At 51.6% G+C, this 15,434-nt stretch overlaps 1 protein-coding gene across 5 annotated transcripts in view; it reads right to left on the bottom strand.

Annotated features, from left to right (window-relative positions):
- NBEA (neurobeachin) overlaps nt 1-15,434 on the bottom strand; it is a 470,020-nt gene that overhangs the window by 82,291 nt on the left and 372,295 nt on the right. For all 5 annotated transcript variants that reach the window (XM_053916392.1, XM_053916393.1, XM_053916394.1 and 2 more), the window contains 3 exons: nt 12,447-12,564; nt 12,026-12,128; nt 3,255-3,370 (listed from right to left, as the gene is read on the bottom strand). In XM_053916392.1, coding sequence (XP_053772367.1) covers nt 3,255-3,370; nt 12,026-12,128; nt 12,447-12,564 — 337 coding nt within the window. The remainder of the gene's footprint in view (nt 1-3,254; nt 3,371-12,025; nt 12,129-12,446; nt 12,565-15,434) is intronic.

Below are 15,434 nucleotides of genomic sequence, written 5' to 3'. Positions count from 1 at the left end.
CAATTTCCAGTTTAGGTGCCACCTAAGAGAAACCTTCCCTGATCTGTCAGGTGTAAGTGACGCACCACATCCGGGCGTCCAAACACCTGTGTGTGCTGTCCCGCCATAGTAATCATCACTTTTACAGAGCCTGCTGGGGCACACGGACCCCAGCCCTCTGCCTCTCAGCGGTGGAAACCACGCTTTTCTTTCCTTGGTAGCATCAGCGCCCAGCACACACTGCGTCCAGTGGCTGCTTAACATGTGGACAAACCGACTTTCTATCTGCCTGGCACCCCGTCCTCCTCTCCCAGAGGCTGCCCCCAACTGAAAGCTGCCTCAGTTCTAATTCAGCCGCTGTCTTAAAACCCACACTGCGCTCCCTTCAACCCCCAAACTGCGCTCACCCCTCAGCGTCCACAGTAGGGCTCCGCGTCCCCCAGGCCTCACCGGCAGCTCCCGTTATCACCTCCCTCGCCCTCAATCGCAGCCCACGTGGGTCCCTACGCCCACAGACGCACCGCTCGCATTCAGTCGGTGGGAGTGCGTAAGCTCTGTGCTTTCTCTCCCCAAACACATTGTCTGACTCCCTCTGCTCTGCTCAGCTCGGGCAGCATACGCCCCTCCAGCGCCATTCGGTGTCCCCTCCGGCTGCCCTCCAGCGCCCTCCTGTTCTTATGCTCCTCACGGCCCGTCTCGCTGGAGGTGCTCCGAGTCCCCACCTCGGTGCCCACCTCGTTGTTCCCCACTGCCCACAGCAGACAGGCTTCACTGTTCAGTTACAATTACTGTACAGAAACACCCAGCATATTCTTTCAAGATAATTCAGTGGCTTATACACTCTTTATGTCGTCAAGTAAAATAGACCCAACAATTCCAGAGAGCGAGAAGACACTAAAATCCCCCCCATGCCCTGCATGCTGTGGCTCAGGACCCCAAAGAGCCCCGGACCGGGAAGAGGTCCGCCTGCACAGGGCAGCGTGAGAAGGGCGCACAGGCCTCTCTCCGCAGGCCGCTGTGCTCCTGGAGCCGGAGGGAGCAGCGCCCAGGAGTCAGCGTGCAGTGGACGGTGGGTGGTGGACGGCGCAGCGTCGCTGCCCTGCGCTGTGGGAAACGGATCTGCCAGTGTGAACGTCACGGGATGGGATGGAACCGTCGACCCCACTCCATCCGGGGAGACAGAGGGCCCCATCTCAGAACACAGAGCTGTTCCGCAGGCCGCCGCTCCACGGGAGGCTGAGCGGGCACGAGCCACGTGACCCTGCCTTCCGGTGTATAGCCCAGGGCCCCGCTCAGCTAGCACAGCAAGGAAAAACCACATGCCCATTTATGACACACCATAGACAATGACCTTGAGAGATCTTTCCAGGATAACGAACATCCTTACACAGAACATGGAAAATGCTGCAGAAGAATCAAAAAGAACATTTATCCCCAAAAGCCAGGCACAGATCCATGTGGCTGGAAATGACATACTGTATGAACAACACCAAAATTTTCAGAGGCTAAAGTTTCCTTCTATGCAAAAATTGAGGAACTCCAAAAAGTAAGAGTTTAACAATAATATGGATTCTGGGTAGTAGTGATTAAAATATTGATTCATTTTTTATTTCAAAAATAAAATATATTTTACAGGGCTTTTACAATGTAAACATATTTCTAGGATAGTTAATTAAAAGATGCCTGCATTCTAAGTTACTAAAAAGTGGGCAAAATTTTGTTGATACAATCCAAAAACCCCAAACAATGTAAAAGATCAAGAAAACACTGAAAACGACAGCACCAGACCAGATGGCGAAAGCCCAAACACAGCGGTCAACGCCCGCGGCTAACAGTCCCCAGGGGCTAACAGTCCACAGGGACTGAGCGAGAGCTCGGCCTCCCACTCGCGCCCGAGGGCACCAGAGCCAGCAGGTCCGCGACTCCACCCCTCGCCTCGTGGGACCAAAGCTCCTGCTCCCTCCACTACACCATGCTGCTGACCTGCAGAGACCAGCGAGTTAGGCTCTGTACGTCTGGGACATTTCCGTTCCTCCCATCTGTACGTGCTGATTAGGATAACACTCCTCTTTTATCTCTGAACTAGTAAACAGGCTTCAGGTATGTACATTATCTGAACTGACAACTGATATGTAAATAAAATGAATATATATAAAGTATGTCACGAAGATATCAGAAGACATAGGTATACGATGGAGATGTATATATAAAAATGTAATAAAATTTAATAAAACGGCTCTTCGGCTCTACCTCTAGTGTCTTATTAGTGAATGCACTGCCATTAGAATATGAATTCTAATTCATTCTAATTCATTCTAGAGTATTAGAAATGCAGAAACATTTCAAACGACCTTTTCACCCCTTTATGCTGACGAATTGAGTGCTTTCGCCTGTTTAGCTCACACCTATCACCCGCGTTTAGTGGGCACCCACAGCACCTGCACTCACACCAGCGTGGCCGACTCACCAAGACCGGCGCTACACAGTGACCCGTGTAAGCGAGGAGTCAGAGGGCGCGGCTGAAACTTCCCGGGCCTGAGCGCGCCTCCCGAACGGAGCAACAATGGGAGGCAAGCGTGTGCACTCGAGCAGTTGTTTAGATTCATCTGATTGCAGGAGGTTTTCAGAGCACCTGATTCACACGGGGAAACTGTAACTCAGCGTGCATAGGTCTTCTGGAGCTTCCCTAAGGCCCGAGACCTGGGTGACCGCTGACAAGCACTGATGTAGCAGAAACACAGCGCGCCGCCTTCTTTTAAATTACGAGCCCGGCTCTGCCGAGGTGGACGGCGGCGACTCGTCATTTAGACGTGTGATCTGATTTTATATTTCTACTGAAGATTTGGGGGGGGGGGAGCTATAACCCAATCATGCCGTAACGCAGGTGACATGTGTGCGGCAGGGCCCTGCTGCTGCTCGCCTGGCTGGCTGCTGCGGCTGAGTGACAAAGTAGCGAGACTACATCTTCCCGTCATTATTTCCAGTCACTCCCGGCGATGGTTTGTTGACTCTAATAAACCTTCAGACACAGCTGTCAGCGGAGAACACGGCGGAGGGAGCGCAAGCACAGGCCTCTGCAACAACGAATGTGCCCCAGACCTTGGTACTGGCTGGTACCGTTTCTGGGAACACGTCACGGGAGGGAGAGCTCCAGTGTGTAGTCTAACGCGGCGTCTGAACTCCAAGGAGGAACATGCACCCCGTGAAGCCACACGACCCGTGATGCCGCCGCTGCACACTAGCGTATTCTGTGAGGAAGGCCTGGGGTGTCTCACCTGCTATGGTGTTAAGGAACATCAGGTACTCGAAGTTGGAGATCTCCCTCCTCTGCCAGCGCTGCGTCATGTTGGAGGACTTGTACAGCTGTCGGGGCGTGGCCAGCGAGATCCTCCTGCCGAGGGAGCAAAGCGCAACACAGGTGGTGTCTTTGCACGCGCGACTCTGAAAACTCGGCACTCACTAGCACATTCCCCCAACGATTTACAGTGGATAGCACATTTTCTGAAATCGCTAAAACGGCTGTGGCAAATCCCTCTTATATCCCTCTTAGACAAATTATGAAGTGTATTTTGCTTGTAGAGATTAGCAATATTGAAAACTCTACTGCACTGAAGATACGTGGTTACTCAGGATGGACCAATATGGAAGGACCTATCTGAACAACAAGGCTGCAGATGGGTGTTTTGTAAGTCAGCAAGGCCCCAAATGTGGAAGTGTCCTCAAAGTTAGTCAGAGTACCCTTTAACCAACACAGCGAGGCCAGTCCACGCTGAGGAGCCACGTGGACAGTCTGGCACCAGCTAATAAGCCCTTGACTTGAACGTCACATGAGAAGACCCCCCACTCAGAGGGCCCACACACAGCCTCTGCCCCGACGATGCACATCCCTCCCACCCCTCCCATCCGGGGAAAGAACAGACGCCTGGGAACTTGGAAGAAGCCAGAAGAAGAGACACAGGAATGGCCAGAGGGCGGTCCATGTGCTAGATGACGCTCGCAGACTCAACGTGTTTATCTCAAAAATGAGCAAAGCTGGCTGTACTTGCAAAGTGTGCTGAGGCCGATCAGTGTCTAAAATGAGCACCACTTCAGAGAGAGGTCCCCGACGGTTTTCATCTCAGGCTGCCCTCGGCGCGGCGGGCACTTGTTCCCGGTGCCCCAGAGCGAAAGAAACACCCAACAGTTCTGCGTATTAAGTAGTTGGCTCTAAATAGCTCAATAAATAGTTAAATCTCAACAACTTAGTATCTGATCGAAAATCTAATACACATTGAAAGAAAAACAACGCTTTTATTTCATTTTTTAAATCTGCACAACTACTTACTATAGGTATATGCGCACCTCTTCCTCCCCATTAGCTGTCATGCGCCTGTTACCACAAAGCTGAGATGCCAGGAGAACAGTGCTACCCGATGCTGAAACTCAGAACTACCCAAGCGAAGAGTTGGTGCGGCCGCTGAGCGATGTTGCCGTGTTTCCCTAGACAACCCGAAATGCCCTGCAGCACCCGGGAGTCCACCTCGAGGGCCCGGGGCCCAGGGTGCGGACTGTGGACGGGACGCTGTCCTTGGCATTCGTGGTTGCTGTCAAATACCTCTGTTCACGTGGAATCTTAATAGACACTGTTCTGTGTGTAGCAGGAGCTCCGTATTCTATGTCGTAGTGAAGGAGAAGGAGGGAGGGAAGTCGGATGGGGTGGGACTCGTTTTCTTAAGGTCAAATCCGAATTAACAACTTTAAGAATAGTTGTGCATCGCTCCACGTTTAAAATGTCACCTGGACGAAGTGGAGCCGTCGGGTCACGACTGCCATGCACAGGGTCTGGCACAAAGGACGCCCCCTTTCTTATCACGAAATCTTTTTTAAAAAAGATTTTATTTGTTTTTAGAGAGAGGGGAAGGGAGGGAGAGACACATCAACGTGTGGTTGCCTCTTGCACAGCTGCTGCTGGGGACCTGGCCCGCAACCCAGGCCTGTGCCCTGACTGGGAATCGAACCAGCGACCCTTTGGTTCCCAGGCCGGCGCTCAGTCTACTGAGCCACACCGGCCAGGGCCCACAACCTTTTATCACAAAACCATAAGCATGTCATTCTGTGACATAACAACATCCCACTCCAGCTCACCACGTGACACTTTAAGTGACGTTTTCAAATTGAAACTGTAGCGTATCGCCCCCCTGTTGTTACCCTACCGACCGCGCTCAAGCAGGCCTTGCTTCTGCCGCACCCCGTGTATCTGAGGTAATGGCCCTACCGACTCCAAAGGGACCGTGGGTCTGCGGGGCCGCGGTCACGGTTTGTGTGTTCCCTGCTCTAATTCTGTGGTTCAGTGCCTTTTTCAGTCAGGTTGCAGTATGACTTCACGGGCCCCCTACAGGACCACCGCATTTTGACCCATCCCGACACCAACACCCCAAATTTGCCCAGGCCCACTTCCACCCACACCGCTCTCTCAGGGTAGGAATTTCACCCCAATTCGTGGCAACGCGCCGAAGTGCTGCCTGGGTTACCCGGTGACTGCGGCCTCGGCTCAGCCCCAGTTCACGGTGCTGTTTAGCCGGGCGCTCGCTCCTCGTCGCTGCGCTGCTGGCACGACGAGCACACCCTGGCTGGTCTGGCTGAGGTTCCCACCTGCAGCCCTCCGGTCTGCTGCAAGCCAGGCAGGTAAAGAGGTTCTGGATGCCTTTGCTGACAGTTTGAACCTAGACACTACGGGAAGACGATCGCTGGTCTGGAAGTATTTCTTCCCACCCCAAAGACCAAACCAACCCTGACGGGTGTAAATGATGGGACCCGTGGGAGAAAGTTACCACGCCATCCTCAGGGTACGTGACAGTGAAGGAAAATGTGGGTGCTGGAAACGCACCCAGAAAGGCAGCGTGCTTATTGCCAGGCCCGGGAAAAGGCCAGCGCACCCTGCCCACGGCTGTCTTTCCCCGGCTGGCTCGCTGAGGGCAGGGGCTGGCCTGCGTTCCACTTGCTGGTGCAGCCTGTGCCGGGGTCTCCGTGAGCACACACGTGCTGATGGGAGGTGGGGCCATCTACCTTCACAGAAAAACGGCCACAGAGAGCTGCGACCCTGAAAAATTAAATAATCGGTCATGTGAAGGAGAGAATGGAAAACCGAACTAACACGGCTGTTCAGAGTTCCTGTCTCATGCTTAGATGGTCGAACGAGAACAGCTGGCACACAACCGGGCTACAGTAGGGTGCTTCAGAATGGGGGGAGAGCCTGGAGACAGAACTGCCCCCTGCAACAGCAGTAGGAATCCTTTTCACTACAGCCAGCAGAGATGACAACCATTTGAAATCACGGAGCCTGTGACCACAGCCGGTGTTTCCTTAGCAAGCGAAGAGCTGGGTTAAACCCACAACTGACTGGCGGCCCTGCGTCCCCGAGGCAGCGGGAGGTGGATGGAGCCCAGAACACGGGCGAGCGCTTCCCATCACGAAGCAGGAAGGCAGGTGTGATTCCCGGGACGGTGTGGTTGCCTGGATCAGTGACGCAGAATAGAAATTAAGAGAGCGGGCAAGATGGATAATGTATCTAAATCAAAAACTTCCCCTCTAACACTGAACAAGGATCCCCTTGTTTTTCAAATGTGGCTGTTTGGGAAATGAAGGGCGGAGAGCTCGCTCCTGCCGCTGGAGGCCACATGGAGAGATGCTGCCCATGAACCTGAGGGTGGGTCTCGTCAGACACCAAAGCCGCCAGTTCCTTCGCGTGAGACTCCCTGCTCCAGAACTGAGAAATCGTGGCCACTGTTGATGAGCCAACATCCTCAGTGAGAAAGAACTAAGGGAAATAATACTAAAACCTTAAACACTAAGTGTGGCCCCTGGCCCAGGGGAAATGCTCAGTGAATGAGAGCTACCGACTTCAGTGAGGAACAGCGCATTCCTTGGGCTATGCCAGCCCCATGGAGATGCTCCCTTGGTCCTACATCTTCGCTCAGCGGGCACAGTCTAATCTCTCACGTGGTCTCTTTGGTAGGCTTGCCTCAGTATTTGTGATGTCACTTATTCTTGCAGTACACCTGCTTTCGAGTTTTACATATTTTTTGTTTGTTTATAAAGCAGTCTTTTTACACGTTTAGCTTAGAGTAAGTTCCCTAGACCTTAATAAACTCCACTGACACGGACGAAGCTCAATGTCAACAGAGGAAGACAAAGAATGAGCCCCTCAGAGGTTCTGGAAGGCTTCCTGTGGGGCCAGCCCCATCGCTCCCTTCGACAACTGGCTCACAGAGCACGGACTTACGTCTCACCTAAGTTTATGGAGGTACGTGTGTGTGTGTGTGTCTCTCTGGCTGTCCACCTACCCACGTACCTGCCCGCCTGTCTATCCCTGTCTGTGCGCGCGTGTTCCCAGTTTGACCAAGACTCTTCTCAGCACATGCGTAAGCATCTCTCTGCAAAGACACCGCAGGTGAGTGTCGTTCCTTCTGCCGACTCTGGTTCATCCTTTCAGTATGTGGTGAGTTCCTGCTAAGCACCTGCTCTGTCCCTGTCCCCAGCAGGTGAACAACAGGCCCAAGCCGAGATGCGGTGCTCCCCCAGCCCCCGTCTGCTGCACAGAACGAGCCTCTGAGCACATTACTAGGAAGCTACAAGGGAGCTGGGCGTTCGGTCGGCACACCGAAACCATGCAGGAGCCTTGCGGGTAGAATGGTTGGGTGAAGTAACAGCGGAACCTGAGCTACTGAACTTCTGTTCTGTCTCCAGTTTTTCTGTCAAGAGTAATGAGTTTCCAAAGGCCAACGGGACCGAATGGGGTTAAAAAGGAAACAGCACTCGTAACAGGTAAGGAAGTTAGTGAAGGAGCTTCTGGTTGTTCTAATGAATTCGGGTCCAGACAAGTCGAAGACACTGAAGGGAAGGGCTCGCACGTCACTGAGACACCCCTGCCGGTGATTGCTGAGGAATCCGGGTCATCGAGAAAGGTGCCAGGGGCAGAATATTTTAAAGAAGGAAACAGGCAGAACTGTTCGAGAGTTCTTAATGCCAACTCCTGGAAAAATTCCCGAACTGGGGATTAAACAAGCTGTCTGTCCACCCGGGGAAAGGAAGTGGTGACTACCGTGAGTCAGCTTAGAGTCAACAGGAACAAGTCTTGCAAAACTAACTTTATTTTCTTGATAGATTAAATGCATTTTTCCCTTTGACCTGTATTTTATAAAAGTATTTCATTATCTTTAGTGGCTTCATTTAATCTGTCAGCCCACGAGCAAACACCCCGCGCAAGAGCAAACACGTCAGTAAATGGCTCTCACGCTGTGAGCGTCGAGAATGAACACACTGCAAAGCCAGGTAAAGCCCCTCGAGTAGCACTTGACAAGCACCTCCGCAATCAGGTGCGGTGCGAGGTCCTGCAGGTTAAAGGATGAACAAGACACAGGCCCTGTCTTTTACGTGTCTGCAGCCTACGTAAGGGAAGACAGGCCAAGATTACTCTTCTTCCCCACCCGGGCAGTGCTCTGCAGCCATTCCCGGGGACTTAGGTTGTCTCCCCAAAGCTGCTCTCTCTCTTCCTAACCCAGCGACACCCTGCTGTTTAAGGTAAGGGGTAGCAAGGAGTTCGGAGGCAGATTTTCCCCTGAATTCTAGGGGATGATTGGGCTTGGCCGGTAAATGCACTCCCCTTTGATGGTGATTATTTCCGGGGTGGGAAGGCGACCCCATTCTGGCCACGGGGACCTGAGATGAAGGCTGCTGGAGGCTTCTGAGGCACCTGTTCTTCCCTAAAACGTGACGCCTCCGGGAGACCCCCGTGTGTCTCCCTCCGACTTCCTGGCTGTCGTCTGAAGATTGGGTGTCGGGGCCACAGGGGTTACTTTGCAAACATGCCGCCAAGCCCCGGAGCCAAAGCTCCAGATCTCTTACATCAAAAACACTGAACGGCAAAGAGCCCGATCTTTTAAGCCTCATTTAGTCATGCATTCGGTTACCTGGAGCCGAAGACTGACTGACTGGTATTGGGGACATAGAGAATCACTGTTTTCTACTTGCATTAGGATCTTCAATAACATAAGGTATCAGAATTATGCTTAAAGATAACAAGCTGAAAAACGTAGGAGATGGTTATAAGTACACCATAATTAATGACTATGACTCTCGGTGAACCCTGGGAGTCCTATCGCTTTAATGAAGAGGCATTTGTAAGAAAGATTTATTTGCTATTACATTACAATCACAGAACCACGAGGCTTGGCGTGTGCCTTGTAAGACAGCAAGTAAAAAGTCCTAATTATGTACTAGCTATAAATTCAATCAACTTTTTTACTCCCTCATTTACATATGTGTTATATAAAATTACGCTTTAACTACTCTGTCATTCTTAAAATAGCTGTTTTCATAACCTCTTTCCCTACAAACAAACTGCAGAGAAAGACAATTCCTTGGTTCTCAAACTAATTATAACCGTATAACCCTATTTATATTTCTGTCTTATTGACAATGAAATATGTTTAGGAGCTTCCAGTCAAGATGGCGGCGTAGGCAGACCCGGCTCGCCTCTTCGCACGACCACATCAAAATTACAACTAAAATACAGCCCTGGCTGGTGTGGCTCAGTGGATTAAATGCTGCCCTGAGAAACGGAGGGTCGCTGGTTCGACTCCCAGTCAGGGCACATGACTGGGTTACAGAGCAGGTCCCTAGCACGGGGTGTGTGAGAGGCAACCACACATTGATGTTTCTCTCCCTGTCTTTCTCCCTCCCTTCCACTCTGTCTAAAAAAAAAAAAAAATTACAACTAAAGTATAGAACAACCATCACTCAGAACTGTCAGGAATTGAGTTGAACGAAGTCTGACAACTATGGAATTAAAGAAGCCACATCCATCCAAATGGTAGGAAGGGCGCAGACATGGAGCAGGCTGGTCTCTCACCCACGTGTGGTGGATAAAAATTTGGGAGGGATATCCTGGGGGTGAGGAGTCCCAGGCCCACAGCAGGCCCCCCAGGCAAGCAGAGGCCGTTGTCCCTTTTCTGAGCCCTTCCCAGGAAGAGCCACAGAGATGGCATGCTGGTTGTTGCCATAGCGGAAACTCCATCAACCTGGCTAACACTGATGCCCCTTGGAGATCTCCAGAGACTCTGCCCCACCCAACTGACAGGCCCACCAAAGCTGCTTTTCCATAGGAATGGCTGGTCTGGCTTCACAACTTCCTAAATCCTGTCAAACAAGCAACAGCTGGTCTCACTGAGCCCCAGGCCCTGCACTAGCGGCAGCCAGCCGAGATTCACAGCTTGGATTCACCTGGGAATCTCCAAGCCCAGCACAAGTAGCAGCCATCACTGACTGCTTTACAGCTCAGGCACGGTGGCCCTGGGATAAATACAGGGAGGGGCTGACCTTGGCCTGCAGCACCCAGAAACCCCAGGGCCAGCGCACCCAGTGGGTACTACACGAGCACCCTGCCCCAGCACAGCTGATCCTCCACAGAGGGCAGAGGTTGGTGGTCAGGGGTCACAGCCAGTCCTTGCAGTTGACTGGCCTGGGTAAACCCGTCCCATTGATCTGCCAACAGCAACCAAGGCTCAACTACAAGAGGAGGGTGTACTCAGCCCACACAAAGGGTGCACCTCGAGTACCCACCTTGGGTGATAGGGGAGGCTGTGCCACGGGACCCTACAGGACACCTACTACATTAGGCCACACGACCAAGACACGGAGTCAAAGCAGCTCTACTAATACATGGAAACAAACACAGGGAGGCTGCCAAAATGAGGAGACAAAGAAACACGACCCAAATGAAAGAACAGATCAAAACTCCAGATAAAGAGCTAAACAAAATGGAGATAAGCCATCTGTCAGATGCAGAGTTCAAAACACTGGTTATAAGGTTGCTCAAGGAACTTAGTGAGGACCTCAGCAGCATCAAAGAGACCCAGTGAGAAACGAAGGATTCACTAATTGAAATAAAGAACAATTTACAGGGAAACAACAGTAGAGTGGTCAAAGCCAAGAATCAAATCAATGATTTGGAACATAAAGAAACAAAAAACCACCAAGCAGAACAACAAGAAGAAAACAGAATCCAAAAGTATATGGGTCATGTAAGCAGCTTCTGAGACAGCTTCAAGAGGTCCGATATTTGCATCATAGTGGTGCCAGAAGGAGAAGAGAAAGAGCAAGAAATTGGAAATCTATTTGAAAAAACAATGAAAGAAAACTTCCCTAATTTGGCGAAGGAAATAGATATGTAAGTCTAGGAAGCACAGAGAGTTCCAATCAAGTTGGACCCAAAGGCAACCACACCAAGACATATCATAATTAAAATGCCAAGGGTTAAAGATAAAGAATCTTACAAGCAGCAAGAGAAAAGAAGAGAGTTACCGACAAAGGAGTTCCCATAAGACTGTCAGCTGATTTCTCAAAAGAAACCTTGCAAACAAGAAGGGGCTAGAAAGAAGTATTCAAAGAGATGTAAAGCAAGGACCTACATCCAAGATGACTCTATCCAGCAAAGCTATCATTTAGAATGGAAGGGCAGATAAAGTGCTTCCCAGACAAGGTAAAGCTAAAGGAATTCATCATCACCAAGCCCTTATTATGCGAGATGTTAAAGGGACTTATCTAAGAAAAAGAAGATCAAAACCATGAACATTAAAATGACAACAAACTCACAACTATCAACAACTGAATCTACAAAATAAAAGCCAAAACAAAACCAAACTAAGCGAACAACCAGAACAGGAAAAGAAAGAATCATAGATATGGAGATCATGTGGAGGGTTATCAGGTGGCGGGGAGAAGAGGGAGTGGGGGAAAAGGTACAGGGAATGAGGAGCATAATTGGGAGGCACAAAATAGACAGGGGGAGGGTGAGAACAGTGTAGGAAAGGGAGAAGCCAAAGAAGTTACGTGCGTGACTTGTGAACACGAACTAAGGCAGGGGGGTTGAGGGGAGAATGGGGGTGCCAGGCAGATGGGGGCAAAGGGGGAAAATTGGGACAACTTAACAGCATAATCAATAAAACATACTTAACAAAAGAAGGTATGTTTAAAAACCCATAGATAACGGATAACGCGCTCCCATTACCTGGCTTGCGGCAAACCGTAGCTGGTCCCCACTCCGACCCGAGGCAAGCTGTAGACGACTTTCTTCACCGTTGCCTGGTCTGGGAAGTTGAACATCACCGAGGCTGTGGGAAGAAGTGAAAACGTGACTTAGGAAAACGCAGGAGAGCTAACCGCCAGTTTCAGAAATCATGCTCAAGGGCTCATCACCATTGATTTGTAAAGGTAACATAGCTTCATGGGCAATCACCTTTCTGCACAGCTTCATCCACGAGCAATCTAGCAAGAGCGTTTTCGAACACATGAATGCTGTTTCTTTTTTGTTTAGGTGAGGGCGTGACAAGGAAAACCACAGCAGGGAAAAGCAAGAGAGAATCACACCGTGTCATGCAGAGCCCTCACACGGGAGCACGTTTTCTTTCGAAATGTTGACGGGGACTTACTTCGGTTCGCCATGAACACTTCCAAAGCAGTGTTTTGCAGAAGGGAACGTCTTGAAAATACAGCTCGTATCTCGCTGAACATCCATTTTCCGTGGAGTCCCTCAGTGTACGCAAGCACCTGAAGAAACAGTTTAAAGGGAAGGGCTGGTCAGCAAAGCGTGTGTCTAGAACTCAGGCTGACAACACTTAAGGGTCCAGGGGTCCGACCTGCAGCCCGCAGGCCACACGCAGCCCAGGAGGCTGTGAGTGCGGCCCGACACAGAATCGTACACTTACTTACAACACGATGCGATTTTTTTGTGGTTACGTGTCGCAGTGTGTTTAACGTGTGGCCCAACACAACTCTTCTTCTTCCAGTGTGGCCCGGAGATGCCACAAGGTTGGACGCCCTTGGGACCCGGCGCTGTGTGACAGTCGGTAATTAGGGATCGTCTGCCTGACTCATGGCACAGGGCCCGGCAGAAGTAACGCCACCGAGGGTAGATGGTGGGGTACATGAACGTCTCGCCCGAGATGGACAGCAATTTGAACATGTCACCTAAACTGTCACATGGTGTGCTTGAGTGTGGAAGCGCTATGTTACAGAATTACGTTTATGATTTTGTAATACAAGATTTCTATGTAATACACAGGGGTGTTATTTGTGCCGGACCCTGTATATCACGTTTTCAATCATCTGATTCTATATATTGGCAAAATTTCTACCTTCCTTAATTTTCTTCATTGGCTCATTAGCAAATGTGACTTAAAACAAAAAACGTATTGTAACTTTTTGGTCTTGCATACAGCTGGCTGGGCCAGGGGCCTGACGTGACGCTCGGTTATTTTCCAGTACATCCTCTCCTCCTCCCTCCGTGCTGAACGCCAGCCCGGCTGGCCCTCAAGCGTCCACATGGTCAGCCCCAGGTGACGGACCATGACAGATGCAAGCCAGGGGTCAGGGCACATTCCTGGTAAAGGCGAACAGTAAATATGGGTGGGCTTTGCAGGCCATGAGCAGCCACGGGCAACGTGAGTACAAATGGCCACGACTGTGCGCCATTAAAACTTTATTGACAGCAACAGGGGTGGCCTGAACTGGCCCCAGGGCCGAGTGTGGCTGACCTGCGGTCTCAGCCAATCATGACAAAGTTACCCCTTGCTGCCCCAGATTCCCTTGCATCTCGGGTGAGGCCCTTTGACCTAGCACCGCCTGATGAGAACAAAGCCCAAGTCAGGTGGGGGCGTTCCAGAAGAGCTGACAAACGAGTCACGTAAGGCTGGCGCCCACCTGTCCCCTTCCTGCTGGACAGGAAAGGTGAGGGCAGAGACGGGGCGGCAGCGCGTGACCGCGAGAGGGAGGCTCAGGGGCCGGCGGGGTGGCCCCGCTGAGCTGCCCACCCAGCCCCAGCAGAGCCCTGCGCCCGTGGGCTTCTGGCTACACGAGGCAGCTGTGCCCACGTTTAAGCCGCTGCAGTCAATCTGCATCAGACACACTCCTTCCTGACACCCTCGTGTGACACCCACCACCCGCAAACACACTCCCCACTCGCACTGGTCTACTCTGTGTTTACTGCAGTGACGCTCGCTCGGGTGCAAGCGCAGCCAGTCACTGAGTTTCACACGCACGAGGCTGCTTGAGCGTTCAAAGCCAGTCACGAAGTTCCTCTCTCCAGCGCATTCCTTTCTCTCAGAATTGTGTGTGCGTGTGTGTGTAAAAAACCCCACCTGCACACAATATATAATCTATTGGTCTTTTTCTTTCTTTATTTTAAATTCTCACCCGAAGGTACGTTTATTGATTTGAGAGACAGAGAGACAGAGAGAAACACTGACCCGCTGCCCCCCTTACGTGCCCCACCTGGGGATCGAACCTGCAAACTTCTGGTGTAAGGGAGCACGCTCCAACCACGGGAGCCACCTGGCCAGGGCGGTCTTTTTAATTTTTGAAAGTTCCATTTTTAACTCCTTAATTCTGTTTTTGTTTTTCTTTAGACACTGGAAGGTTTCGGGAGGCCCTGTGACGTGCGTTTAACCCCTGGAGTGGTCTGGAGCCTGCCAGACCCCATTTACACCGTAGCTCTGCCATCTGCCGGCTGTAAGGCCTGGGAAAATGATTGAAGTCCGGCTGAGGTCCGTCATCGGAGGAAGTGGCAGTAGTGGCTGTCGCTGGTCAGTGTGAGCGGGGACGACAAACGTGACGCGCGTGGCCTCAGCTACCACTCAGGCTCTGGCCTAAGCGTACCTGTCGTCGTTGGTCACCGCGGGACAACGGTGTTCCGGGTTCGACCTGCAAAGCTTTCCTACCGTGCACCCGAGGGGCGAGTGCTTCGCCCCAGCGCCTGTGAACCAGTCCTTGGCTGGTGCAGTGGTCTCCAGGCTTGAATTTCACAGACCAGTATGATTTTTTAAAATGGAAAAAGTACTAATGCAGGATTAATGTTTTGGTCAAGAAGGAAAAATTTTAAGACAAATAAAACAGCCACAATAACAAAAACTACCTTTCACTATGACTACCATCTCACTGAAAAATCAAAAATACCGAAACCGTTTGCAAAACCCAGAGAGGAAAATGTGTACGACCTCAGAAGGAAGGGGCGGTGTCCCGGCAAGCCGCATAGGTGGCCCTGCGCCGCGCCAGAGCCGGGAGGGAGAGGACCCCGCACTCGCGCGTATTTGTACTCATTTCCCCCTTGGGCAGCGCCCTGCCCTGCGGAATGGAGCTGACGGGTGGCTGTGCTGCACTCAGCGCCCTCTCGGTCCGCTTCACTCCCAGGAGGCAGGCCAGGCCGCCCGCACGGACAGGTCAGTCTGGGCTCAGGTGCTCCCTGCCTTCCCAACACTGCCGGCCATGCCTTCCCAGCCCCCACCCACCCAGAAGTGCCTGCCCTGTGAGAAGGAACCTGTGCCCCTCGGGTTCCCTTGGCAGGGAAGGACACTGGGGCTTCCTTCCCCGCTTGGGGGCTTGCTCGGTGGGCTCCTGTGCTGCCTGCCCCCTGCCCCAAGTGT

This window comes from Desmodus rotundus, chromosome 13 (genome assembly GCF_022682495.2).
Source record: "Desmodus rotundus isolate HL8 chromosome 13, HLdesRot8A.1, whole genome shotgun sequence".
NCBI lineage: Eukaryota > Metazoa > Chordata > Mammalia > Chiroptera > Phyllostomidae > Desmodus > Desmodus rotundus.
This window is presented reverse-complemented; position numbering and strand designations above follow the sequence as displayed.